General features: G+C 41.6%; 1 protein-coding gene across 2 annotated transcripts in view; it reads left to right on the forward strand.

Moving 5' to 3' along the window:
- Window positions 1–340: 340 nt before the first annotated feature.
- The window catches only part of Ube3c (ubiquitin protein ligase E3C), a 110,003-nt gene continuing 83,578 nt past the window's right edge, over window positions 341–26,765 (forward strand). For both annotated transcript variants that reach the window (XM_052719050.1, XM_052719051.1), the window contains exons 1-5: window positions 341–518; window positions 15,392–15,445; window positions 19,145–19,219; window positions 21,622–21,768; window positions 25,615–25,730. In XM_052719050.1, the coding sequence (XP_052575010.1) occupies window positions 453–518; window positions 15,392–15,445; window positions 19,145–19,219; window positions 21,622–21,768; window positions 25,615–25,730 (458 nt within the window). In that variant the 5' untranslated portion in view covers window positions 341–452. The remainder of the gene's footprint in view (window positions 519–15,391; window positions 15,446–19,144; window positions 19,220–21,621; window positions 21,769–25,614; window positions 25,731–26,765) is intronic.

The following is a 26,765-nucleotide window of genomic DNA, read 5'->3' on the forward strand; positions in this document are numbered from 1 at the left end:
GGTGCGCCCCCGCGGAGCCGCGCACGCAGGCAAGCCCAGAGGCTGCTGGGAAGAGCGCCGCGCTACTGATGGCCAGCGCCGGCGCTCGCGCTCGCGCTCGCGGGGGCTGCCGGGAAGAGCGCCGCACTGTCGATGACCGGGCCGCGCACGTTCACAAGGCCGCGCGCGCAGTGCGGGCGGTCACCATCTTGGTTCCGACGGCAGCGCGGTGCAGGCGCGAGTCGGGGCGCCCCTCGCTCGGCGGTGGCGCGCCGTGGATGAAGCAGCGCGGACAGGCCGGCCTCCAGCGTCGCCGCGCTCGCGCCCGCGGGCAGGGCGGAGAGCGCAGAGTCGCAGGCGGGGCGGCGCGGGACAGCGAGGCCGCGACCCTGCCGGGCCCCGCCCAGCCCGCCGGGCCCGCCCCCGGCCGCTCCGCCGCCTGCCGGGCCGCGCAGATGGGATAGGCGGCGAAGATGTTCAGCTTCGAAGGCGACTTCAAGACGAGGCCCAAGGTGTCTCTCGGTGGCGCGAGCAAGAAGGTGAGGCGGGGCGGCCCGAGGTGTTAACCGAACCCGGGCCTGAGGCGAACGCCGGCCTGTCGAGCACCCGGGTGGTGTGTGCTCGGCAGGCCGCTGCGGAGCGAGCTCGGACTGGGCGGTGCTGGGGCGCAGTCCTGACCGGGCTGTGAGGAGGCTCCTGAGGAGCGCTGACCGGGCTGTGAGGAGCCGCGGAGAGAGCGACAGGGTCATTCATCGTGACCTCGCCGCGCCCGTCCAGGGGCCGCAGTTTTGACCTGGAAACACACGTGCACCGGCAGTCTCCGGTCGGGGCGTTACACGGTTAGCTCTCCAGCTGTGCGAGACAGGTCCCCCCCACCTCCGTCCTTTCAATAAGAACTCTTGACATACTCGCTCATCACAAGCTTAGAGGGTCCTGTCCCCTAGAACAGCCTCGGGAAGAGTCCCTCGTGCCTGTGAAGTGGACGCGGGCAGGTAGGACAAGGTCTTCGTAGCCAGCGCCTCGCTTTAGCCTGTCCCACTCAGGGCATTACAGAGTTGTGCCTGCCTCAGACCTGGGGCCCGGCCACATCTGGACGTTCCCCCGGTGAAGGTGGAATGACACTTCTGGCATTCTGGGCAGTCTGAAGGAGGAAGGCAGCCAGCCCTGATGCTCTAGGTCGAGTCCAGAATCCAGAATCCAGACAGGACCCCTAGAGTTCAGTTAAGAGGATTTTTTTTTAAGCAAGTTTTTAAAGTTTTATTTAAAAAACACTTTTATGGCCGGGCGGTGGTAGCGCATGCCTTTAATCCCAGCGCTCGGGAGGCAGAGATAAATGGATCTCGGTGAGTTCGAGGCCAGCCTGGTCTACAGAACGAGTTCCAGGACAGGCTCCAAAGCTACAGAGAAACCCAGTCTCACCCCCCCCCCCAAAACCCCTCATTTTTTTATGTTTGCTGGCATATATGTATGTGCACCACATGCTTGTTTAGTTCCAGCAGAGGTCAGAAGAGGGTTTCGGATCCCCTGGACTGGAGTTAAGGACAATTGTGAGCTGCCATGTGGGTACTAGAACTGAATTCAGGTCCTCTGTGAGAGCAGTAAGTGATTTTAACTGCTCAGTCATCTCCTCAGCCCCTTAATGTAAATTCTTTTCAATATTTATTATTATTATTGTGTATGAGCAGTGTGCTGGACCATTGCTCCAGCTCAAAGGATTTTTATGTGGACACACCCATATGTAAATGATCACCCCCTATTTCTCATAAAGAATATTCCTGGCATTCCTATCCATAGTTGTTCTTACCGAAGGCGACTGCTTTTCTAACTTCTGTTAACCACAGGTCAGTTTTAACTGTTGAATTTGGTGCAGGTGAGGTCAAATGAAGTGGGTGCAGCTTGATCAGCCTTGCTTCTTCGACTGTGTATTGTTTTTGATAGATCCTCTCATCCCACTGTGTCCCCATTGGTCCAGGACAACACAGTTAACCCATGCTGGTTTTCATGGGTGCTTGTTGCATGTGTCTTGGTGAATGTTGCTAGTGAGCTGGGTCATACCTTACACATGTTTTCTGCTGGTGTTCATTGCCTGTTTGTTTCCCTAGCTGCTGTGCCCACTACCCTGCAGCCAGCAGAGTCATAGGGCACCAGTGGCTCACATCCTTGCCAACATACGGTATGAGAGTCTTTGGAATTTCCACCATTCTGGTGGGTGTACTTTTTTCATGTTAAAATTTTATTTGAAATCTTCCCCTTCTTTTTTTTTTGTCTTTTTTTTAAGATTTATTTATTTATTATGTATACAGAAGAGGGTGCCATCTCATTACAGATGGTTGTGAGCCACCATATGGGTGCTGGGAATTGAACTCAGGACCTCTGGAAGAGCAGTCAGTGCTCTTAACCTCTGAGCCATCTCTCCAGCCCGAAATCTTCCCCTTCTTGAGCTTAGTGGAAAATTGGAATTTTTTTTTAATTGAATAGGTCTTTTCCTTTTTTAAAAGTTAAATGGATATTTTTATGCTTATTATCTGTAAAGGGTTTTATGTTGGAAAAGTCCAAGACTTGATGAGTTTATAATAGTTTTGTTGGGGAGATAAGACTTATACCTTGAAAAGTTAAAGAATGGTATACTAATGACTGGTTTTTTATTTCCCTCAGGCTGATACAGAAATGCAGAATTGGTTGGCTTGGTCTAGAAAGGTGGGAAGAAGTAGGAGGGGTTTGTAGGAGGTGTGTGCTGGATTCCACTGCTTCAATTCTGCCATCTACTTATATTTTGTTACATTTGAGACAGGGCCTCACACTGTAATCCTGGCTGGCCCGGGACTCACTGTGTAGTCCAGCCTCAAGCTTATGTACAATCCTCCTGCCTCTGCCTTCCAAGTGCTGAAATCACAGACAGGAATGTAGCAACACTCCCAGCTACAAGTCAGTGTTTCTGAAATCAGGATACATCCTGATGGCTCAGTTGATTTGGCAGGTGTGTGTGTGTAAGACTATCTTAGCAGTCATTTGATTGCAAGTACACTGAAACTAAGTGCAGAAAAGCAAGCAAACAAGCAAAACAACCCATGCGAGGCATGATGATATTTCATAGAATGTACAAGTCAAAAACTGGCCAGTTCCCATGCTGCCAGTACCACGGTAGTTTAGCTCAGCCATTCTCCTTGAGCTGCATTCTTGACTCTGTATATAGGTTCTGTTCATTTATTTCATTCTATCCAGCCAGTGGCCATGTATGACTTCCTGGTTGAGTGCCTTGATCTCCATTCCTGAATTTCTGGAGAGGAAATCTGCTTGGCTGGGTCATGGTTTCCATTTGTAAGCTGAGTCCCAACTTCTGAGGAATGAGGAGATGGAGTCTTTCAGCACAGATTATTCTAGGTGTGTGCCCAAGCTAGGAGAAGACTACAGAACAGGGCTTGAGAAATGAATGCTGAAGTTCCTGTGGGGTTCAGGCATGTGTGCCCAGAGGAATCTGGGTAGACATGCATGTATGGGGGATGTCTGAACTGGCTTAGTTGCTGACTCAAGTTTGAGACAGGAAGGAATACAGATGCACCTTGGGGATCTAAGGAGACTGATGTCTGGGGAGTGGGTTTATAAGAGGGAGGAGTGGGCCAGAGGTGCTGAATGCTGAATGGGTGCTTCCAGATAACATCATAATCTAGATTTAGAACTGGAAAACTTTGGTGACTGGAGAGTATGCCCCTTAGGGTAACAGGAGCTGAAGTCCAGACTTGCAGTTTGGTGAGAGATGGAGGGAAGGGTGCATTGCCTCTCTATAAAAGACCACAAGATTGGATGACAGGAAAAAAGAATTTGAAGTCTAAGGAAGGTTTGGGTGATAGAGCAATTTGACCAAGTTTTACAGAATGAGACAAAGCAAGGAGAGGAGAGAGAGGGCATAAAAATACAGGGAAAAGCCTGGATAAACCAGATGTATCTAGTTGGGAACTACTTTCCGATTGAAAATGAGGATAAGCCGGGCGGTGGTGGTGCACGCCTTTAATCCCAGCACTCGGGAGGCAGAGCCAGGTGGATCTCTGTAAGTACGAGGCCAGCCTGGTTTACAGCGTGAGTTCCAAGAAAGGCACAAAGCTACACAGAGAAAGCCTGTCTCGAAAAACCAAAAAAGAAAAAAGAAAATGAGGATAGATGTGGATTTAGAAAAGTAGGTGGGAGGAATGACTTTAACATTATCTTTGCAAGTTTCCATAGCTACTTAATCTAATAGTGGTAGTAAAATTATAATCACTTCAGTGTTTGTTGCTTTATCCTTCAGAGCAGCTTTAGGCTACAGACAGTGGAGCAGTCGTAGAGTACCTATGTGTTGATGAATTTTTTTCCTGTGTAGTAGTGTCAACTGAAGTCCACAGTGCTCTGCACTGTGCATCTTGATTCTGACAGTGACTACTATGATAACCTAACACTGACCCTGTATCATACAGAATAGTTCCCATTGCCTTTGAACCCCATTGTTCTCTGTATAGCCACTGTCCTCCCTCTCCGTACTCCTAGCAACTGCTGATCTTTTCCTGTCTACATAGTGTTGCCTTTTCCAGAATGTCAGTGTTGGAATCGTATTAAAAAAAAACACAGCCTTTCAGAATGACTTCTTTCACTTTTATATGTGTTTTAGGGTTCCTCCATATCTTTTCATGCCTTGCCTGCTATTTTATTTTAATTTTTAAAATACATTTATTTTATCTGTATGCGCATTTGTGTGGGCTTATGAGCACCATAGAACTCCTGTGGAGGTCAGAGGGCATCTTGTTGAAATCAGTCCTTTCCTTCCACATGTAGGTCCCAGAGATCAAACTCAGGTTTGATCTGTTAGGTTCAGCAGCAAGTACCTTTACCCAAGAGCCGTCCCACCAGCCTGCATTTTATTTTGTATTAATAGTATTTTATACACATATATAAATTATATATTTTTTAAGAGTGGTTTAAGGTTTATAGAAAAATGGGTGGGAACATAAAGTTCTCAAGTATCCCTTCTCACTTTTTAGTATTTACTACAGTTTTTTGTTTCTGTCATTGGTATTAAACATTTTCTATGGTTTGACTTTTGCATATTGTCTGGGTTTTTGTGTTTGTTTTGTTTTTGTTTTTGTGTTTGTTTGTTTGGTTTTTGTTTTTGTTTTTGTTTTTGTTTTTCCCGAGACAAGGTTTCTCTGTGTCATTTTGGTTCTTGTCCTGGATCTTGCTCTGTAGACCATGCTGGCCTCGAACTCACAGAGATCCGTTTGGCTCTGCCTCCCGAGTGCTGGGTTTACTGGCGTGCACCACCACTGCCTGGCTTGTTTGTTTTGTTTTTAAGACGAGCTCTCCTTATGTAGCCCAGGCTCACCTAAAACTTGCAGCAGTTCTCTTTTAAGCTTCTCATGTGAGCCACCACACCTGGCCCTGCAATCTGCAATCAACTTCTTGCCCTTAGCAATCTGCTTGTCTTTTGTAGCTTGATAACTCTTCTCCTATTTAATATTTCATGATATATACCAGTTTGTCTTACTTAGCTGTATTGAACGACTCATGATTGCTTCCAAATTCTGGGCAATTATGAATAAAGCCACTATAAACATTTGTGTATATATAAGTTTTGAATTGGGGCAAATACCAATGAGTACCCTTTTTATTCTTACTGTTTCTCTGCAGTGTTGGGGACTAAACCCAGAGCCTTGTGCATGGTAGACTGTTCGACTGAACCGTATCTCCAGCCCCTGGTGTTTTGAAACAGCGTCTTGATACATAGCTTAGGCTGGCCTGGAACGCCTGATTACTCTGTGCTGGAATTACAAGCAAGTGCTAGGATTGTAAGTGCACTCAGTGTGCATCACCATACCTGGATGCCTGTATGGTTTTGTTGTTGTTGTCGTTGTCCGGAGGCAGAGGCCAGCGGATCTCTGAGTTCTAGGCCAGTCTGGTCTGCAAAGTAAGTTCCAGGGCAGCCAGGGCTGTTATACAGAGAAACCCTGTCTCGAAAAACAAAACAAACAAATGAACAAAAAAAACCCCTAAAATTGTATTTTGGTTTTGTTTTGTTGTTTGTTTGAGTGTATATATTCTGAACTTTAAGTCTTTGTCAGATATTTCTTCCTGTTCTGTAAGGTATTGCCTCTTTTTGTTGATGGTTTCTTTTGCTGTACAGAATTGTTTTTATTTTATTTTAAAAATTTGTTTATTTATTTTGGGTGTATGTGTGGGGTCGTGTAGCAATATCCTAAATAAAATATTTCTGTTCTAGAGGGAGGGTCAGTAAGACATGGAAAATAAACAACTCACAACTCTCTGAACCTTGTTAAGATTCACAAGATCCCTTCCTGTTTATATAAACAGTAAGAAGACTTTCTAACTTGTTGAGTGGTCAACATGTCCTGCAGAAAGCTCCAGGGATGCTACTTTTGTGAGGGTCTATAATGGAATGAGGTTTTTTAGTGATACAGCTGTCTTTGAGCTGTCCATATTCTACAAAGAATCAAGTAAACTAATTGGTTCAAGTTAGACTTTGGTGGAATTGTTTCTTTGGTCTGTTGTTGGTGCCCAGTCTGCAGTGAATAGACATTTGTTCAGTCTCTCCAGGAAAAGTCACACAACAGAGTGTGTATTTAGGGGAATTGTTGTGTATACCATGGTGGATGTGTGGAAATCAGAAGAGATCTACCTTAGTTTGAGGTAGGGTCTCTCTTGTTTCTGCTACTGGGCTGTGTATTCCAGCCCCCTTGTTTAGTTTTTACAAAATCTTGTTGTCCACTATTATTATTATTTTTTTTTTTTTTTGGTTTTTCGAGACAGGGTTTCTCTGTGTAGCTTTGTTCCGTTCCCGGAACTCGCTTTGTTGACCAGGCTAGCCTCGAACTCACAGAGATCTGCCTGCCTCTGCCTCCTGAGTGCTGGGATCAAAGGCGTGCACCACCACCGCCCGGCATTGTCCGCTATTTTTTAAAAGACTTTTAAAAATTGTATGTGTTTAAGTGTTTTCCTGCATGTATGTTGTATGTGCATTATGTGTGTGCTTCGTGCCTATGGAGGTTAGAAGACTTCAGATCCGATGGCACTGGAGTTATGCATGGCTGGGAAACAAGAAGGTGCTGAGAATGAGAACCAAACCTGGTCCTCTTTGAGAACTTCTGAGTGCTCCCCGCCCCCATTTCTTTTTTTAATTTTTTCAAGACAAAGTTTCTCTGTAGTCCTGGCTGTCAAGGAACCCACTCTGTAGACCAGACTGGCCTTAAACTTAGAGGGATCACCTGTCAAGAACAAGTGCTCTTAATCACTGAGTATTTTTCCAGCCCCAGTATCCTTTCTTGTAAGAACTATTGTCTGTTTTTATATTTTTTATTTTTATTAATTTTATTACGTTTATGTTGTGCCTGCATGCATGTTTGTGCATACGTGCATACTTAGTACCTGCAGAGCCAGAAGAGGGCATTGGATCTCCTAGTATTGGGGGAGCCTCAGGGCATTTTCTTTGGAGGTTGCTTGCTTCTGTTTCCTTGTATATTGCACTAGACAACTGTTGCCCTCAGTTGTCCCTTCTGGATGCTCTCTTTCATTGACTCTTCTGTGAAGCAGAGCTGTTAGTATCCTATAGAGGAAGCAATTAAGGGTAATTAAGCAGAACCCGCTATAAACTGGTCTGCTCTCAGTCCACTCTGGGACAGTACTGTGCAGCTTCCTTGCTGTGAGCACTACTGTGCCTGTGGTTAGATATTCAGGACATGAGAAAGGAACGTTTGGCTCTAAATCTGTCTGAATATGATTTCCTTAAGTCTGGCAAATAGCTTGGTGCCTGTGTCATTTATGTGTTGTGGAACTATTTATTACAAAGGATAAAACTGTCAAAAGTACCCTGGGAACTGGTCTGTGGCTTAGTTGTGTGCTTTTTTTTGTTTGTTTGAGACAGTCTCACTCTGTAACCCTGGCTGATCTGGAACTTCTTACTTACCAGGCCTGCCTCTGTCTCCCAAGTGCTGGATCTGAAGACCTAAATTGCCATGCCTGGCATGACAATATAAATTTTACATTTGACTTTATTTTATGTGACTGCATGATTCACTTGTGTATGTCTGTTTACCACATGTGTACCTAGGGCCAAGAAGAGAATGTTAGATCCCCTGAAACTGGAGTTACAGATTATTGTGAGATGTTGTGTGGGTGCTGAGAATTGAACCAGGGTCCTCTGGAAGAGTAACCAGTACTCTTAACCACTGAGCCTTTTCTCTAATCCCTGAAACTGTAATTCTTGATAATGAGGAAGTGAGCTTTCCTTGTTTTAATTAAACATTTCCAGGGCTAAGGAGATAGCTCAGGTAGTGATAGGTAAAGTACCTGCTGTACAAGTTTGAAAACCTGAGTTTGGATCCTCAGAACCAATGTTAAAATTGCGTGTGGTGGTATATGTGCGGAGGACATGGACCTATGACTGTAAGGCGCTTAGCAATTGGGATGTCCACACGAGATTTGTCTTTTGAATATGCTCAGTCTATTCATACAAACATTTCTTGTAATATCATGCTAATATAAAAGTTAAACAGACATCAAGTGGGGACAGTTGTTTGGGTAGAAATGCTGCTGCAGGGTCCCACTGGGGAATCTTTTCTGGTGAGAGTGCTTCGGAAACTTGCCGGCTGGATGCATGTCCTCTGAAAATCCTCCAGCTGTAGCAAGCTGGGAGGGTGGCACTGGTAGAAGTCCTGTGTGGGCCCGGCCTCAGTGCCAGAAGCTCAGTGGTCACTGAGGCTAGGGCCACTCACAGAGTCTCAAGTCCTCTTGCTGATAGGTATCAGTACAGAGGCTAGAGAAGGCCAGAGACCATTACCAAGCCACACAAAATGACTTTAAAGTTACGTTCCTTACAGCATGCCTATAACTAACCCTAATAATGGGGGGAGAAGGGACAGATGAATCCACAGTACCTGCTGGCTAGCCAGTCTATCAAAGCAGGAAGCTCTGTGTTCAGTGAGAGGCCCTGCCTCAAACAAACAAACAAAAACAAAAACAAAAAACAAAAAAAAGAGAGTGGTAGAGGAAGGTACCCAAAGTTGATCTGACCTCTACATGTGCATGCACAGGAGAGTCCATTTGCATGCATGTTCACAAATACAATAAATACACATTTCCAATTTCTAGTCAGTAGTCTTCGAAGTGTGTGAGTGTGTGCATATTGTGGTATTTTTGAGGAATTCAGAGGACATCTTTTGGAAAGTGGTTCTGTTGGAAACGAAGATAATAACAATTGAAGAAAGTAGTGAAGGCTAGATCTGGTGGTGCATGACAGCACTTGGTAGGTAGAGTCAAGACTCTTTCTGTGAGTTAAAATAATAAATAGAGGCGGATCTCTGCGAGCTTGAGGCCAGCTTGCTCTACAGAGTGAGTTCCAGGACAGCCAGAGTTCCACAGAGAAACTTTGTCTCGGTTAAAAAAAACAATAAATAAGTTCAATTAAAAAATTAAAAAGTAAGAAAATAACTAGTTTACATGGGCAATAATTCAAACAGTGGGAAATAAAATAGTCTGCTTATCTTTTTATTCTGTCCTCCCCTCCTCTCCCAGCTATTTATTTTAGATTTGACTTCTAGACTTTCCACAGCCTCCCAGTGTTGTGCTCTGTGTGTTTAATCATGTAGGTATCCACATCCTTTTTTTACAACAGTCTGAAGCTCCTTGAGCCGCTCTGCCTGTCTCTTCCACCTAATCCAACTGGGAAAGGCAAGGCAGGCAGATCCACTGCATTCTTCTGAGTGGCTCTGGGACTGGCTGCAGTGAATGTTCCCACTGCTGATGGTTTAAATGGCCATTAAAGTTGCTTTCAAGATTAGTTTAGGTTCGTGTGTGTGTGTGTGTGTGTGTGTGTGTGTGTGTGTGTGTGTGTGTGTATTTTAATTATTGACTAGTCAAACTTGCTGTGTATAGACCCAGATTGTCTGAAATTTGTAGCCACCCTCCTGTCACTGCTTTTTAAATGCTGACTTTATAGGCATGTACTACCATACCTGACAGAATTTTTCATCTCTCTAATTCAAATTGTTATTTGAGGAATATTCTTGTGATTGTCATTACTGTCTGTAGACTAAATTCCTTGAAGTAAAACTTCTAAGTACAAGGCTTTGAATTGAATAGGTGTTTCTTCTAAGTTATCTCTGAAGAAGTTATGTCAGTGTATAAAAGAGCCTGTTCTTCCTATCTGCCCTGCACATTGCATTAGTTAACTTTATATAATCCCAAACACATGTTAGAAATAAGTTCAGGATCGCAAAGAAAGAGACCGCTAGGCTGGACAGATGGCTCAGGGGTTAAGAGGTCCTGAGTTCAATTCATTACAACCATTACAACCATCCATAATGAGATCTGGTGCCCTCTTCTGATGTGCAGATATACATACACACATAACACTGTATACGTGATAAATAAATAAATCTTAAAAAAAGAGACAGACTTTACTCCTGCTCTCTGGGAGAGCAAACATACACCAAGACAGGGAGTGCATTTGGTTTTTATAGTAAAGAAGGTGGTGACTGTGCCTTTTCCCAGTTGGCTAAAGTCCGACCTCACTATCTTGTTCAGTTGGCTAGTCTGAAAAGAACTGGTGCATAGGAAATGGAGGAAGGAGGAGAGGAGTCATTTCTCCTAGGAGAAAAGGATCACTGCTCCAGGCCATCAGATTCCTAGAATGGAGCAGTGGGCCTTTGAATAAACAGGTTTTACTGGATGGGGAGGATTTTACTGGATGGGGAGGCAGTGGAGACAAAAAGATCGTAATTCCTTGTTCTACACACAAGTTTTATAGTATTAGAAAAGACCCATATTTGATATGTCTTACACATATAGGTTAAAAATCCTTATTTCTTTATAATTTTTCACTTTTTTTCTTAAAATAAGTGAAGTTGAAGTTCGTATGCTTAAGATTTTCGATGGGTCATGGTGGCACACACCTTAATCCCAGCACTCGGGAGGCAGAGGCAGGTGCATCTCTGAGATTGGTGCCAGCCTGGTCTACAGAGCGAGTTCCAGGACAGCCAGGGCTGTTACATAGAGAAGCACTGTCCCAAACAACAACAACAAAAGATTTACTTTCTGTTTGGTGCATATACTTTTTGCTGATTTCTCTCTCTTTTTTTTTTTTAAAGATTTATTTATTATGTATTATGTATATAGTGTTCTGCCTGCATGTATGCTTGCATGCCAGAAGAGGGCACCAGACCTCATTACAGATGGTTGTGAGCCACCATGTGGTTGCTGGGAATTGAACTCGGGACCTCTTGGAAGAGCAGCCAGTGCTCTTAACCTCTGAGCCATCTCTCCAGCCCCTGATTTCTCTCTTTGGTTATTGCTTTTCATGTTATTTCTGAGCGAGTCATGTTGGTGCTGTTACAAATACTTGTTCTCATTTTGTCACTTGTCTTGAATTTTGGTTATGGTTTGCTTTGTGAAAAATCTGAATTCTGTGATCAGATTTACCATTCAAAGCTAAGCTTTGCAGCTGTTTTAGAGAATGTTATCCTCCATATTGAGATTTTTAACATTCAGTAGCAGTGGTTTGGTGATGCAGCCACAGGATGGAGCTGCATAGCCCATGTTACTTTGTGGATTCTGATTGGAATTTCTGTCTGCCTTGTTTCAGGCTGGTTCATTTTCAGCAACATGGTGAAACTGCACTTTCACTAGTATGAGTCATATTGGAAATTAGGGTCATGCCTGTGCTTTTCATTCCCATAGACTGCTGCAACTGATACTAGTTAGATAATACAGGAAAATAGATCTTTTTAAAGTTTGAAGGTGAAGATGGTTATGTAAACACAGGTATTGATTATGACTAGGATGGTTGTGTATCTCTATCACTTTTCTGACTGTTTGGAGGCATCTTTTAGTCTTTGTTGTAAACTTTCCATCTACAAGAAAAAACACAAGTCAACAAGTAGATTGAGCTTTTTGAGTGTTTTGGGGTTGTGTGTGTATGTGTGTGTGTGTGGTGAATGATAGAATGAACTTGTCCTATTATGTACCCCAATTCCAGGGGAGGCCACCTTCATAGGTTTTATTGTGCAGCCATTTCAAAACCTCTATTGGATCCTGCTGAGCTGTAAAGGTTATGGCTGCAAAATGGCTAAGTGGGTAGCCTGCTGCCTAAGTTAGGATTGGAAGTGATGACTAGTGACAAAGCAAATAAGATTGCCAGTGAGATTCCTCTCTGATGACACAGTTGCCGTCTATGTGATAGACAGGACCAGATTGTGGAGCCACTGTTCTTCAACGCAGACAGTTGATCTGTTCTCTGGGTAGGAGCAGCCTGTGATAAGCTGGATCAATGGCGCCTTTACTGAATAACCACAGCTGTGAAGACTTTTCTAATCCCTAAACTAGAGGAAATCCTTTTCAGTCTATTGATGACGCATGACCAGAGCATGCTGTGTGTTGGCTAAACTAGAGGGCATGGTCTGGTTTGCTCCAGTACTGGAAACTATCCAAAACCAAATCTGCTTCCTTCTGTAGGCAGCATTCCTGATCTTGATGTGCAGGAACATTTTAAATTATAACAGTGTCAGTGCATGCATGGAGTGTCCACTCTGGTTAAATGCAGTTGACAGCTCCAGACTTGTGAAGACAGGCACCTGCTTCTCTCTCACACTGGAAGCTGTCAGAGCCCTTCTTTGTCCAGGAAGATGCCAGATTTCTGTAGGGTTTGTCTGCTTTGTTTTTTGTTTGTTTGGGGGTTTGTTTTAGTTTTATTCCTAATCCTTCGTCTATCTCCAAAGTGCTAGTATTACAGTTCTTTATTTAAAAAAAAAATCATTTCGGAGCTGGAGTGGGAAGAAACAGCTTAGTTGGTAAAGTGCTTCTCATGTAAGAATGAGGGTCTGAATGTAATCCTCAGTCACGGTAGCAATGAATGAACTTGCAGTCCTAGTGCTGGGGAGGTGGACCTGCTGGCCAGACAGTTTAGCCACATCAAGGGGCTCCAGGTCCTAGTGGGAGACCTTTAATCTACAGAGGCAGATCGATTGCTGTGAATTCAAGGCTACCCTGGTCTACATAGTGAGACCCTGTCTCAAAACAAAACAAGGAAACAAACCCCAAGGTGGACAGCTTGTGTGGAATGACACTTTATACAACCCTTAAAGTTAAATTTAAAAATTGCCCGGCTGTGATGGTGCATGCCTTTTATGCCAGCATGTGGGAGGCAGAGGCAGGTCAGTCTTAGAGTCCAAAGCCAGGCTTGTCTATAGAATGAGTTTCAGGACAGCCAGGGATACACAGAGAAGCCTTGTCTTGAAACCCTCCTCCCCCAATAATAATAATTTTAAAATTACTTTGCAAAATGTGGTGATGTGTACCTTTGATCCCAGCACTCAGGAGGCAGAAGCAGGTGAATCTCTGTGATTTGGAGGTCAGCCAGGGCTACATAGAGGGAACCCCTGCTTCAAAAAGCCAATAAAAATAAATAGATTAATAAATAAATATCTAAGTTGCTTTTGGTAGTACTAGAGTTTGAACTGGAGGCTTCATACAGACTAGAAAGGCACTAAGATATATCTCTCCAGCTGCCCTCATCAAACCTTTTTTTTTTTAAAGCTCTCACTAAGTTACCCAGGCTGCTCTTGCACTCACCCTCCTAAATAGCTGGGATTATGGGCCTTTGGTTTAAAATGTAATTTTAAAGGTAATGTATTTTGTTCATGTGTTTATTACAAGTATTGTACATTTTCCACCATAGAGATGTAAGATCTTTTCTTCAAATAAATGCATATGCTTTGTTTTTGGTAAGAATATAAGAATAGTCACATTGTGTCCTCTGTTCTAAGCTGGAGTTGATGGCCTCTGAGGTTTTATTTCTGTAATGTTTCTCTGACTCCTGGGTTGGTGTTTACAAGGTTTCTTTGTGGGAGGCCTGCTCCCACCTTTTACAGGGTTCCTATGAAGAGGAGAGAGGAATAAGGAATTTGTAGATAGAAAGATAGCAGAGGTGAGACAGACAGAAACACAGGATAGTTTTGGGAGGACCTGGATCAAAATCCACCGGCCCTTTCTGTTTTTTCTAAAGAGGTTTTTATAACAATGCCAAGGGGCAGGGCAAAAAACTTCGCCCTTGCTAGATCAAAGCATACCGCACAGCCCAAGTGCAGACCCTTACACACATGGTACCCATGCACATGATCAATCCATCTCCTTATGCAGCCCTACTGGGTAAAGCAAGCTCAGATCTAACTAGGAAACCTCTGTAGGCCCCCACATTTCTTCATTGTGATTTGCCTTCTTTCCCTTGGTAATTATGAATATCATGAGATTGAGGCCAGGGAAACCCTTGTTCTTAAGCTTTGGGTCACTGGTATTAGCATGCTTCAGTGGGTCTTAGCTCTAGCAGTTACTGCCTGGTGCTTAAGACTGTTTATTGATTAGTTGTAGTGAGGATGAGATTGGTTTGTTTGGGTTTTTTTGTTTGGTTTGTTTTTGTTTTTTGTTTTTTGAGACATGGTTTATCTGTGTAACCCTGGATGTCCTAGAACTTGCTCTGTAGACCAGGCTGGCTTCAAACTCACAGAGATCCATCTGCCTCTGCCTCCCTGAGTGTTGGGATTAAAGGTGTGTGCCATCACTGCCTGACAAAGATGAGATTTTTTTTTCCCCCTGTATTTATTCAGTTATTTGTGTAAGTATGGAGTCATGGAGATAGACCTGGTCCTATGGATTAAAACATAATAACTATCATTATTGTGTAATGTCACTTGAATCATGAGAGAATGTTGGAAACCAAAGCAGGTAGACAGGGTCAAGACATAAATTCAAGACAGGAACTGTTGTGAATGAGTGTTGGGGGGGGGGCAATTAAGTGCTTGTGGGATGCTGAGTGGGCTTTGGGAACAGGTAAAGTCCATTAGTAGAAAGCTTATATAGTTAATGTTGTACCTGTGTTAATTTCCTGTTGATAGTCTGGTTGTGTAGGGAAGTGGAGAAGGAATATACAGACAAGGGAAGCTCAATTTGAAAAAGGACAATTTTTGATAGCTTTTATAGCTTTTCTTTGTCTAAGGAGTTGAAAAGGCCAATTTCGAGAACAACTTTTAGTGACAATGGGGAATCCTTTAATAAATTTAAAGCAAATTGTGTGTCCTTTGGACATAATGTTAGATAAAGGCTTTTATTTGAAGTTATCCATGACAAAACTGTAGGTTTTCTTTAGCTTTGCATATTGGTGGAGAAGCTGGGTTCTATATATTATGTGTTTCATGTCAATGTATATGCTGATTTCACAGTACTCATTTGTATATGTGATTCTTCATGTGTCAGAAAAAGCTGGGAGTGTTAACTTTAAGTAGATCTTTGGGAATCCCTTTTGGGTCAAAACATTCTGTAATCTTTGTATGATAATGTTTTCAGGCCTGAAATTATAATCCTAATCTTGTCTCTTTGGATTTAGGAAGAAAAGGCTTCTCTTTTACATCGGACTCAGGAAGAAAGACGGAAGAGAGAGGTAATGGTTCTGACTTGTCTATAGATTACTCTTTACAAACCTTTTTCTGCAGCCTTTTTTTTTTTTAAAGCTTTGCTTTACAAGTGCATGTATGTATGTTATGTGTGTTTAACAGTTTTGGATTGTGTTAAATTTTACAGTAAGCTTTTCATTCTGGAACCACTGTAGGAAAAGATAAGATAGACTTAAAGGTTGAGTTCTAGCTAGAGAGGAATGTGGGGTTTTAGTTGCCTTTTTTGCTTATATGTATAGTGTTTGTATTTTTCCATATAAGGAGAAAACTCAACTTTAAGGTATTTGTCTTAGCTGCTTATAAAAAAGATAAAAGAAGCTAATGCCATCTTGTTCTTTTTTTTTTTTTTAAATGCCTGTTTCCTGCCAGCCTAGCTATGCCAGACTGGTTTCAAACTCCATTTTCCTGCCTCCTGGATCGCTGGAATTGCAGTTGTGTGCTATTATATCTGGCTTTGATGTTACACCTTTTGGGGATAGTTACTTAAAACAATTTTGGTGGTTTTATCATAACATGAGGCCCGCTTTTCTAGATAGGAATTTTGGGTCTTGTTATTTTACTTGTTTGTTTGCTTTTTATTTATTTATTTATTGGTTTTGTGTTGTTTTTTTGTTTTGTTTTGTTTTTTGAGACAGGGTTTTTCTTTGTAGTTTTGGCACCTGTCCTGGATCTCACTCTGTAGACCAGGCTGGCCTCAAACTCACAGAGATCCGCCTGCCTCTGCCTCCCGAGTGCTGGGATCAAAGGTGTGTGCCACCACTACCCATTTGTTTGTTTATTATTTCATTTTTTGTTTGTTTGTTTTTTTTGTTTTTCGAGACAGGGTTTCTCTGTGTAGCTTTGCGCCTTTCCTGGAACTCACTTGGTAGCCCAGGCTGGCCTCGAACTCACAGAGATCCACCTGGCTCTGCCTCCTGAGTGCTGGGATTAAAGGCGTGCGCCACCACCGCCCGGCTATTATTTCATTTTTTGAAACAGGGTCTCTCTATGTAGTCCTAGCATGGGTCTTGTTATTTCTGTGTAGCCCTGGCTGTCCTGGAACTTCCTGTGTATACCAGACTGACCTCAAATTCCTAGGTCCACCTGTCTACACCACTGCCCTGGGTCTTTGTAGAGGCCCACAAAGGTTTCCTAGTGAGATCTGAGCTTGCTTCACCCATCAGGGCTGCACTAGAGGATTGCTTGATCATGTGTATGGTTACTAGGTGATTGGAAGGGTTTGCACTTGACTGTGCTAGGGGGAGGTCTTTGCTCCACTCCTTGGCATTCCTATAAAAAAGCCCTTTAGCAGAGACAGAAGGGGCTGGTGGATAATGATCCATGCCCTCCCGAGGCTATCCTGTGTTTCTATCTGTCTCTCTCCCCTCTATATTTCTATCTAAATCTCTTATCCCTCAATCCTCAAGAGTACCTTGGGGAAAAATGTGGAAGCTGGTCTCCTGCAGGTCTTGTTATTTGAACAACTCACTGCTGTATTTAATAGATGTCTGGGAGCTTGTGGTTTTGTCAGGTACTGTTGTGCTGGCTGGAGATAGAGATGGTAAACAAGACAGATAAAGACCCTGCTCTGTGGTGGTTACTCGTGGGTAACAGTCAAGGACTAAGATGGTATTGAGAGCTGTTAAGACAGGAGAATCATGGCTACTCACTGAGGAGGCTGAGATAGATGGGCACTGGAGGTAGGTTCCTGAGAAAAAGGCAGAGTGGGTGATACTGAAGGTCTGGAGGAGGCTGCTGTTCAGGATCTCCTGCCTGGGGAATGGTGCCACCCACATGGAATGGGTCTTTCTACATCTATACAACATACCCACAGACCAACCTCATCTACATAATTCATCATTAAGATTCTTCCCAGGTGATTCTAGTTGTGTCAAGTTGACAGTTAAAATTAACTAACACATGAACTAACATAATTTTTGGTTAACTAAATTACTAGAACTGATTCAGCTTAAAATTTTACGGAAATTCCTAGCATTTTTAAAAGATAAAGCCTTTCTGTATGCATTCCTAGTAAGGGGACATAACAATAGCAGAAACTAATTTCCAGCCTCATCCCTGTTGACATTTCTGGCTAGGACATTCAGTTATGAGGACTGCCGTCACAGCAGCATTTCTTCCCTCCAGTTAGGACAGATCACAGGTTACATAGGTAAAGTAGCCCTCAGTTGAGATTCAAATGCTCAGTAAGGAAAGGTGTTTACTTGTTGGTGTTCTCCACTGTCTGAGGAAGTTCTGTAGTGTGTCCTTTTCTCTGTGTTTATTCTTTCATATATCTATGATGGGATTATAAAATGGTTGTAACCATTTTAGAAAACCTGGTCACAGAAATGTCAATTCACTCCTAGGTTTATAGTCAAGGAATGCAAGCTCCTTCAAAAAAAGTGGGCATAAATTTTTATAGCAGGATTATTCATAATAGCCCACAGTAGAAACAGGGCTACTGTTTCCTACAGAGGACCCAATTGCTGACCAGCTGATGTACAGATAAACAGAATATGAGATATGTATATGGTGAAATTTTATTTGGCCGTAAAAGGGAATGATGTACTAACACATGCTACAGTGTGTATGAACCTTGAAAACACCATGCCAAGTGAAAAAGGCCAGAGAGAAGACTATAGATTGAGTGATTCCATTGTATTAGCTGCTCAGGCTAGGAAAATACATTGAGAAAAGTGTATGAGTAATGGCTTGGAGGTCCGGGCAAGGAATGAGGGGTGCCCCTTAAAATAGGTAAGGGGTTTCTTTTTGGGAATGATAAAATACTCTCAAATAAGATGATGGCACATGTCTTTAATCCCAACACTCAGAAGGCAGAGGCTGGAAGATCTCTTGAGTTCAAGGCCAGCCTGGTCTACAGAGTTTCAGAACAGCCAGGGCTACACTGAGAAACCTGTCTCAAAAAAACCAAAAAAAAAAAAAAAATAGTGATAATGGCTACATAACCCTCAGCACATTAGAAATATGTTCAGTGATGGAATTGGAATGATGGCTCAGCATCCAAGAACACATAGTACTCTTGCAGAGGACCCAAGTTCAATTCCAGTAGCCATGTTGGGCAACTTAAAACCACTTGTAACCACAACTCCAAGGGATCCAATGCTTCTGGCCTCCAGGGGGCACCTGCACTCACATGCATATACCCACACACAGGCACAGACAGTAACTTTAATAAAAATGCTGGGAGTGGTGACACACACCTTTAATCCTAGCACTTGGGAAGCAAAGGCAGGATGATCTCTGTGAGTTTGAGGACATAAAGAGACCCTGTCTCAAAAAACAAAAACAACAAAAGTAATAATAAAATGAATTATTAAAAACAAAAATAGCCGGGCGGTGGTGGCGCTCGCCTTTAATCCCAGCACTCGGGAGGCAGAGCCAGGCGGATCTCTGTGAGTTTGAGGCCAGCCTGGTCTACAGCGCGAGATCCAGGAAAGGCGCAAAGCTACACAGAGAAACCCTGTCTCGAAAAACCAAATAATAATAATAATAATAATAATAATAATAATAATAATAATAATAATAAAAATGAATCATTAAAATATATGTTCAGAGTAGTACATTTAAAAGAATTAATTATATGGTTTTTAGATCATATAGCTAATTACAAAAAAAAAAAATAACTTTACTAAATGTCATTTTCACCAGTTCTAATCAATTGTTACTTCTTTCCTTCCTCCATTCAGGAAGAAAGGCGAAGATTGAAAAACGCAATAATAATCCAGTCATTTATTCGAGGCTATAGAGACAGAAAACAACAAGTAAGTTTGTTCTTAAAACTGAGAGGTGGGCACCTGTGGCCCAGCCTGACAACCTGAATTCATTCTCCACAACTCACATGGTAGGAGACAACCAGCTGATTCAACCTCCACATAACATGTCATCACAAGCATACCTGCACATATACACAAAATCAATAAATATAATATAAAAATTAAGACAAATGAACCAGGGCTGGAGAGATGGCTCAGAAGTTAAGAGCACTGGCTGCTCTTCCAGAGGTCCTGAGTTCAGTTTCAGCAACCACATAGTGGCTCACATCCATCTATAATGAGATCTAATGTCCTCTTCTGGCATGCAGGGATACATGCAGGCAGAGCGCTGCATACTTAATAAACAAATACTTTTTTTTTTTTTTTCTTCGAGACAGGGTTTCTGTGTGTAGCTTTTGGAGCCTGTCCTGGAACTCATTTTGTAGACCAGGCTGGCCTCAAACTCATAGAGATTCACCTGCTTCTGCCTCCCGAGTGCTGGGATTAAAGGTGTGCGCCACCACCGCCCGGCAAATTTTTAAAAGAAGTAAAGCATACAAATGTATGCAACCATACCCTTAAGGAAAAAAAAAAAAAAGAAAAATGAACCAGTTTTGGTGCACACCTCTAGTCTCAGCATTGAAGAGGCAGAGGCAGGCAGATCTCTGTGAGTTCAAGGCTATCCTGGCATACATAGTGAGTTCCAGGACAGCCAGGGCTATGTAGAGACCCTGTCTCAAAACAACAACAGATGAACAAACAAAAAAAGAAGACAAAACAGGATTTATTTGAAGAAGAAAAAAAAAACTGAGAGGGAAATAGAAGGCTGTATGAGAAGTTAATTTAGATACAGTATTGTTTGTATAAGTAGCATCTGTCCAGTCGGATCTCTGTGAGTTCGAGGCCAGCCTGGTCTACAGAGCAAGTTCCAGAACTTATGCAGAGAAACCCTGTCTCGAAAAACAAACAACAACAAAAAAAACTAACCAAACAAACAAAAAAAAAGTAGCATCTGTCTTGTATGAATTTTGCATGCCAACTTTATAAAATTTAGTGTTAATAAATAGTATTTTTCCTAATAAATAATTGTATTTGTTTTACTTGAAGATTTATGAATAGGTGAATTTTTGGGAAATTTTAAGTAAGACAACTGGTAATTACAGAGAAGAAAGGAGTGGGTGGTCCTGTTAGTAGACATTTTAGATTTCCTTTGCATCCCAAGTTAGGAAATTTTGTTTCTGGATTATTTTTTATTTTATTTTATTTTAGAACATCACTGTCTTCAATTTCATACACACATATAATGTATGGTGATTACATTCCACCTTTTTTTTTTTTTTTTTTTTTTTTTAAAGCTGAGGACCGAACCCAGGGCTTTGCGCTTGCTAGGCAAGTGCTGTACCACTGAGCTAAATCCCCAACCCTCCACCTTATTTTTTTAAATGAACATAATATTTGCAATTATAACCATTTTTAAGTTCACAGTTCAGTGGCATGAATTACATTTAAGATATTAATTACACTCATGATATTCATTACATTTGTAGTATTCATTGATTACATTCACAGTATTCAGTCAATAGCTATGATATTCATTAATTACATTAATTATATTGATTTATTACATTCATGATATTATGTCCTGATACTACTGTCCATTTGTGGGGCTTTTCTATCACACAAAACAGAAATTCTGTACTTATGAAATCATTGGTTTATATTCCTTTCTTCTCCATCTTGAGATAACTTGAGTCTAATCTTTCTGTCTCTATGAATTTGTATATTCTGTATATTTCATGTAATGCAATTCTATAGTATTTGTCCTTTTTTTTAAATGTAAAGACATTTTATGTACAACTGCAGGAGAAATAATACACAGACAGCTTGAACATAAAAATAGATTATAATTCAAAAGTCCAGGGTTATTTGAAACTGGAAAATATTTTCTCTGTAGAAAATAGTAAAAATGATAGCATTTCCCAATAAGCTCTTTTAAGCCAAATAATAACTGAATTATACATATAAATATTGATTAAATTCTGGGATACAGAAGAAACCTATCTTCATCTGTTCAGAGAGCTATGTTTTACTTAAGTTGTGTAAGTGAGATTCCTATTCATCTTCCCCTTCACTGTTTGATTTACGGCAGACATTTTTCTATAGGCTAATCCGTAATCTAAAAAGATTTTAGCCTCCCCTCCTGGAAGTACAGCCAGCATATCCTTTCATCAGCTTGATATGGTACAAATGCTTATCCTAATAGTGGGATTTTTTTTTTTTTAAATCTTTAACTGATGGTCCAGTAACTACTTCTTAGTTGTTGATCACCATACCTATAAAACACTCAGTGCTTATTTCCATCATGAAAACTATGGGGCAGTATGTTGATACATGGCTTCCTGTACTTACAGTATTCCATCCAAAGAAGTGCATTTGACCGATATGCCGACTCAGCTCAGCTTGGTGGCACCTTCTGCCTTGCTGATGGTCCCAACCTTACCCTCTTGGTAAGGCAGCTTCTATTCTTTTACAAACAGAGTGAAGACTCCAAACGTTTGGTGAGTATAGACACATTTTCACTTAGCTTTGTTTACCTATTTTTCCATCTCCTTTTTTGGGGGGATGTGTGTGAAAGTGGTACGTGTCTGATCAGGAAGCCAGATAACCCCTCCTCCCCTTTTTTTTTAAATCCAGGTGACCTCTGTGTTAATGTATTTTACTTTTAAAAGTCAATGTACAAGCCGGGCAGTGGTGGTGCATGCCTTTAATCCCAGCACTCGGGAGGCAGAGCCAGGCAGATCTCTGTGAGTTCTAGGCCAGCCTGGTTTATAGAGCGAGACCCAGGACAGGCACCAAAACTACACAGAGAAACCCTGTCTTGAAAAACCAAAAAAAAAAAGAAAGTCAATGTACATTTTTAATTGATATTTATTCTTTTCTTTAGTTTCTTGAGACAGGGTTTCTCTGTGTAACCACCATGGCTGTCCTGGAACTCACTTTGTAGACAGACCAGGCTGGCCTTGGCCTTGAATTCACAGAAATCTGCCTGCCTTTGCCTCCACAGCCCAGAGCTGGGATTAAAGGTGTATATACACATAAAATAAATAAATAAAATGGGTTGGGGGGGCACAGTAGTACACCATTCTGGACTTTGCTTCTGGGCAGCTGTTTGGAATCCTGTCTGAAGTCCAGAAGAGAAATAAAAGGCACAGTAGCAGGCATCTAACTTTTCCTCTCAACAGACTGGACTTGACTTAGGCCTCCCTATTCCTGGATATGGAAAAATTACCATGCAGAAAACATGTAGGTGTTGTGAGTGTGTCTCTAGAGCACCTTGGTGTATGAGAGCTCATTTGTGATCTGGTTCTAAAGAGGCATGCACAGATGTGCTTCAGAAGCTGGACCTTGGGGTGAAGTAGAGGCTTTGACCCCAGCCTCAGGCACATGCAAAGCAAATAGTTCATGTGCAGATTGTGAAATCCTAAGTAGAGCAAAATGTCATCAAACACAGTTCATACAAGAAAAGAGAGTTTAGGGACTGGAGAACCCAGGTTCAATTCTCAGCACCCACATGGCAGCTCACAATGGTCTGTAGCTCCAGTTCCAGGGGACCCGACACCCATGGCAAAACACCAATGCACACAAAATAAAAATAAATAATTTTTTTTAAAGAACCTGCAATTTAAAAAAAAAAAGAAAAGTGAGTTTAAACCAGATGTGATGAGTGAATGCGATTGTGACAAGTTCTGACTAACTGAGCTACAACTGAGACTCTTTATCAAAAATAAATAAATAAGGAAGTTCAGAAGAGATCGTGAATATTTTTAATTTGGTAACAAAAGTGCAAGAAGTTTTCCTGTGGCAAAAGTCAACTAATTAGTTCCTCAGTTCCCACTTAGAAGCAAGCAAGATGCCACCTTGTATAATTTTTTAGTGGTACTAAATTCAGAGTTAATGTTTACATCTACCCTTACCCCTTTATCTATCTATCTCTCCCTCTCCCTGTCCTCTCCCTCTTTCTGTCTCTCGGCATGCTCCCAAGATAGGGTTTGTAGCTCTGGCTGTCCTGGAACTTGGTCTGTGGACTAGACTAGGCTGGGCTCTGTCTGAGATCCACCTGCCTCTGCCTCCCAAGCACTGAGATTAAAGGTATACACCACAACTGCAGCACAACTATATTTCTTACTATGACTTTAATATGGTCCTCTGTCAAGACAATAATATGCTATGACTGCATTTTTTTCCTGTATGTAGCTTACTTTTAACTTTTCTTAAGTTAATACTTGCCTCACTTTTTAATTAAGTGATTTTCTTTGAATCTCTTAATCTCTTCCGCCTGGCAACAGTTCTATGCTCCATTCTTGGTACAACTTTTCATAAGACTTGGGCTGTTCCTGTCTTCATGCTATTCTTCCTAGCACTCTCTAGGCCTGCTGTTATCCTGGAAAAGCCTTTGTTTTGCTTTTCCTGATTTCTCTATGTCTTTCTACTCTTCTTGGGTTTTTTGTTTGTTTGTTTGTTTTGCTTTGTTTTGTTTTTTATGTTACTGATATTCATTCACCCTTGGTTGACTCTTAAGACAAGATATGTAAGGACAATATGGGGCTCTGAATTGGTAGAGTACTTACCTCGAATGTGTGAGACTATCCTGTCTTAGGATTTCTGTTGTTCTGATGAAACATCTTGGGAGGGAAGAATTTATTTCAGTTATACTTCCATATCACAATTCATCATTAAAGGAAGTCAAGTCAGGCATTCAAACAAGGCAGGAACCTGGAGGCAGGAAATGATGCAGAGGCCATGAAGAGGTGCTGCTAATTGGCTTGCTCTTTATGATTTGCTCACCCTGCTTTCTTATAGAACCCAGGACTACCAGCCCAGGGATGACCCTACCCACAGTGGTCTAGGCCAAAGCTTACCTGCAGGATCTTTTGGGGGCATTTTCTCAATTGAGGTTCCGTCTCAGATTACTAGCATAAAAACTAGCCAGTACTTCAGAAACAAACACAAACAAAAAAGCAAAATAGTATTAAATACTCATGTGCCTTTAGTAAATAAATATTAAGCAAAACAGATGTTTAATTAGTGCAGTTTTTTAGATAGTAATGGTGCATCTGTCACTTATCAAATTCAGTGTATGGCAAAATGGCTTAGCAGGTTAAAGGTACTTGTGCCCAAGCCTGATGACCTGAGTTGGATTCTTAGGACCAACATGGTAGAAGGAAAGAACTGACTCCTGCGGGTCATTCTAAACTATATGCACATGCCATGATATATACTCACATACATACAACACGTAAATAAAAATTAAAGGAAAGAATTTTAGAAAAGATTGCCAAATGTAGAACAGAAACTAATTCAGAAAGTGTTGAAGATAGTATAGTATTCTTACTTTAAGATTTTTAAATTCACTTCAAATACTTGGTTAATAAAGTAAAACTTTATTCTTGGAGTTCCTACAACTGTCCTCTAGCTTTTTATCATGTATAGTTTTTGTATGTCTTATTTTTGTTAATAGGAGCCACAAAATTTAAGATAAGCCCTGTGTCAGGTAGTATAAAAAATTTATATCATGTTCCCATGAAAATGGACAGTGTGGCCCCAGATCAGAGCGATATTCTACTTTCAGACAGTATTAAATAGGCCTTATGATCTGAAAGCAGAATATGAGTCTATTTCATAAAAATATAGTGGAGAAAATAGAAGAGAGTTCTTGTTAGGTATTGAAGAGTCAATTCAGAATCAGCTACATACATACTGTTTACAGCCAAGCCTTGTGAACACAAAGGACAGACTCTGACATTCCACTTTGCTAAACTCACAGGCCAGTCGTCATTGTGTCCAAAAGAGTGGACTCTGATCAGCCCAGTTATGTGATTGTCCTTGGCCTGGGAGCCATGTGATTGCCTTCCTGTGAGGAGTGTGTGAGAGAAATTTCTCTTTAGTAAATCTCTGTGTGTAACATAAAAACAAAAACAACAACAGAAAACCCTTAAATGGTGCATGGAGTTAGGGAAAGGAAACAGAAAGAAAGGATGCTGTAGGAGACTGCACACCTGATCACAAGAAGGGCAAAGAGTTGTTCATGCAGCTTGAGGGTGGTGCTCTATTTCCTGTGTGGTATTCTGGTATATTGCTTCCTTTTGCTTATGAATTATTGTTTCAAGTAGAATGAGCTTTATGTATTCTTCGTTTAGAGACTAATGTAGTAATGTAAATTAACATTGATGTTATTAAGATGGAGAATACAAGTCTTGTTAAGAAAATCCTGACTTAAAAGCCTTACTCTTTATCAAGTTTTGATTAAAGTGTGGAAACCATGTAAAGACATTTTTAGTATTACCTAAATAAGCGAGCAAATTTTATGGATTAAACATTGTATTTTTATGTTTCACTCTTAACAGATATGGCTGTATCAGAACTTAATTAAACACAGCTCTCTGTTTGTCAAGCAGTTGGATGGATCAGAGAGACTGACATGTTTATTTCAAATAAAGAGGTTGATGAGCCTCTGTTGCAGGTAAGTTTTTGTCATAGTTGAAAACTTAGAAAATGTGTGAGATATCTTTAGGGGCTAAGTGATTTGGGAAGCAGCTTTGTTTTGTTTTATTGGTTTACTGATTTTTTGTTTGTTTGTTTGTTTTTCGAGACAGGGTTTCTCTGTGTAGCTTTGCGCCTCTCCTGGAACTCACTTGGTAGCCCAGGCTGGCCTCGCACTCACAGAGATCCGCCTGCCTCTGCCTCCCGAGTGCTGGGATTAAAGGCGTGCGCCACCACCACCCGGCCTGATTTTTTTTTTTTAATGTGTATGGATGTTTTGTGTAGTTGCTTGTTTTTGCTCTTTTGGGGGACCTGCCACCCAGCAAATAAATCACACGGAGGCTTATTATTACTTATAAATGCCTGGCCTTAGCTTGGCATGTTTCTTGTCAGCTTGCCTTAAATTATCCCATCTACCTTTTGCCTCTGAGCTTTTACCTTTCTTTTACTTCTGTATACCTTACTTTTACTCTTCCTCCACAGCTGGCTGTGTACTGGGTGGCTGGCCCCTAGCATCCTCATCTCCTTGTTCTCTTGCTTTTGTTTTCTTTCTCCCAGATTTCTCCTTCTGTTTATTCTCTCTGCCTGCCAGCCCCATCTATCTTTTCTCCTGCCCTCTTTTGGCCATTCAGTGCTTTATTAGACCATCAGTTGTTTTAGACAGGCAAAGTAACACAGCTTCACAGAGTTAAACAAATGCATCATAAACAAAAGTAACACATCTTAAAATAATATTCTGCCGTTTTGCTATGTATATGTCTATGCACCATATAGAGACTAGAAAAGGGTGTGAGATCCCCTGGACCTGGATTTACAGAGGTGAACCACTTTATGGTACTTGGAACTGAACCCCAGTCCTCTGGAAGAGCATCCAGCACTCTTAACCACTGAGCGATCTCTCCAGCCCTATGGTTTTCTGGGGGTTTTGGGTTTTTTTGGGTTTTTTTGTTTGTTTGTTTGTTTGTTTGTTTTTAAGATAGGATCTTGTTTTTCAGCCCATACTGACTGGCCTTGA

The sequence above is a fragment of the Peromyscus californicus genome, unplaced genomic scaffold (assembly GCF_007827085.1).
Source record: "Peromyscus californicus insignis strain IS unplaced genomic scaffold, ASM782708v3 Scaffold_6__1_contigs__length_162567912, whole genome shotgun sequence".
NCBI lineage: Eukaryota > Metazoa > Chordata > Mammalia > Rodentia > Cricetidae > Peromyscus > Peromyscus californicus.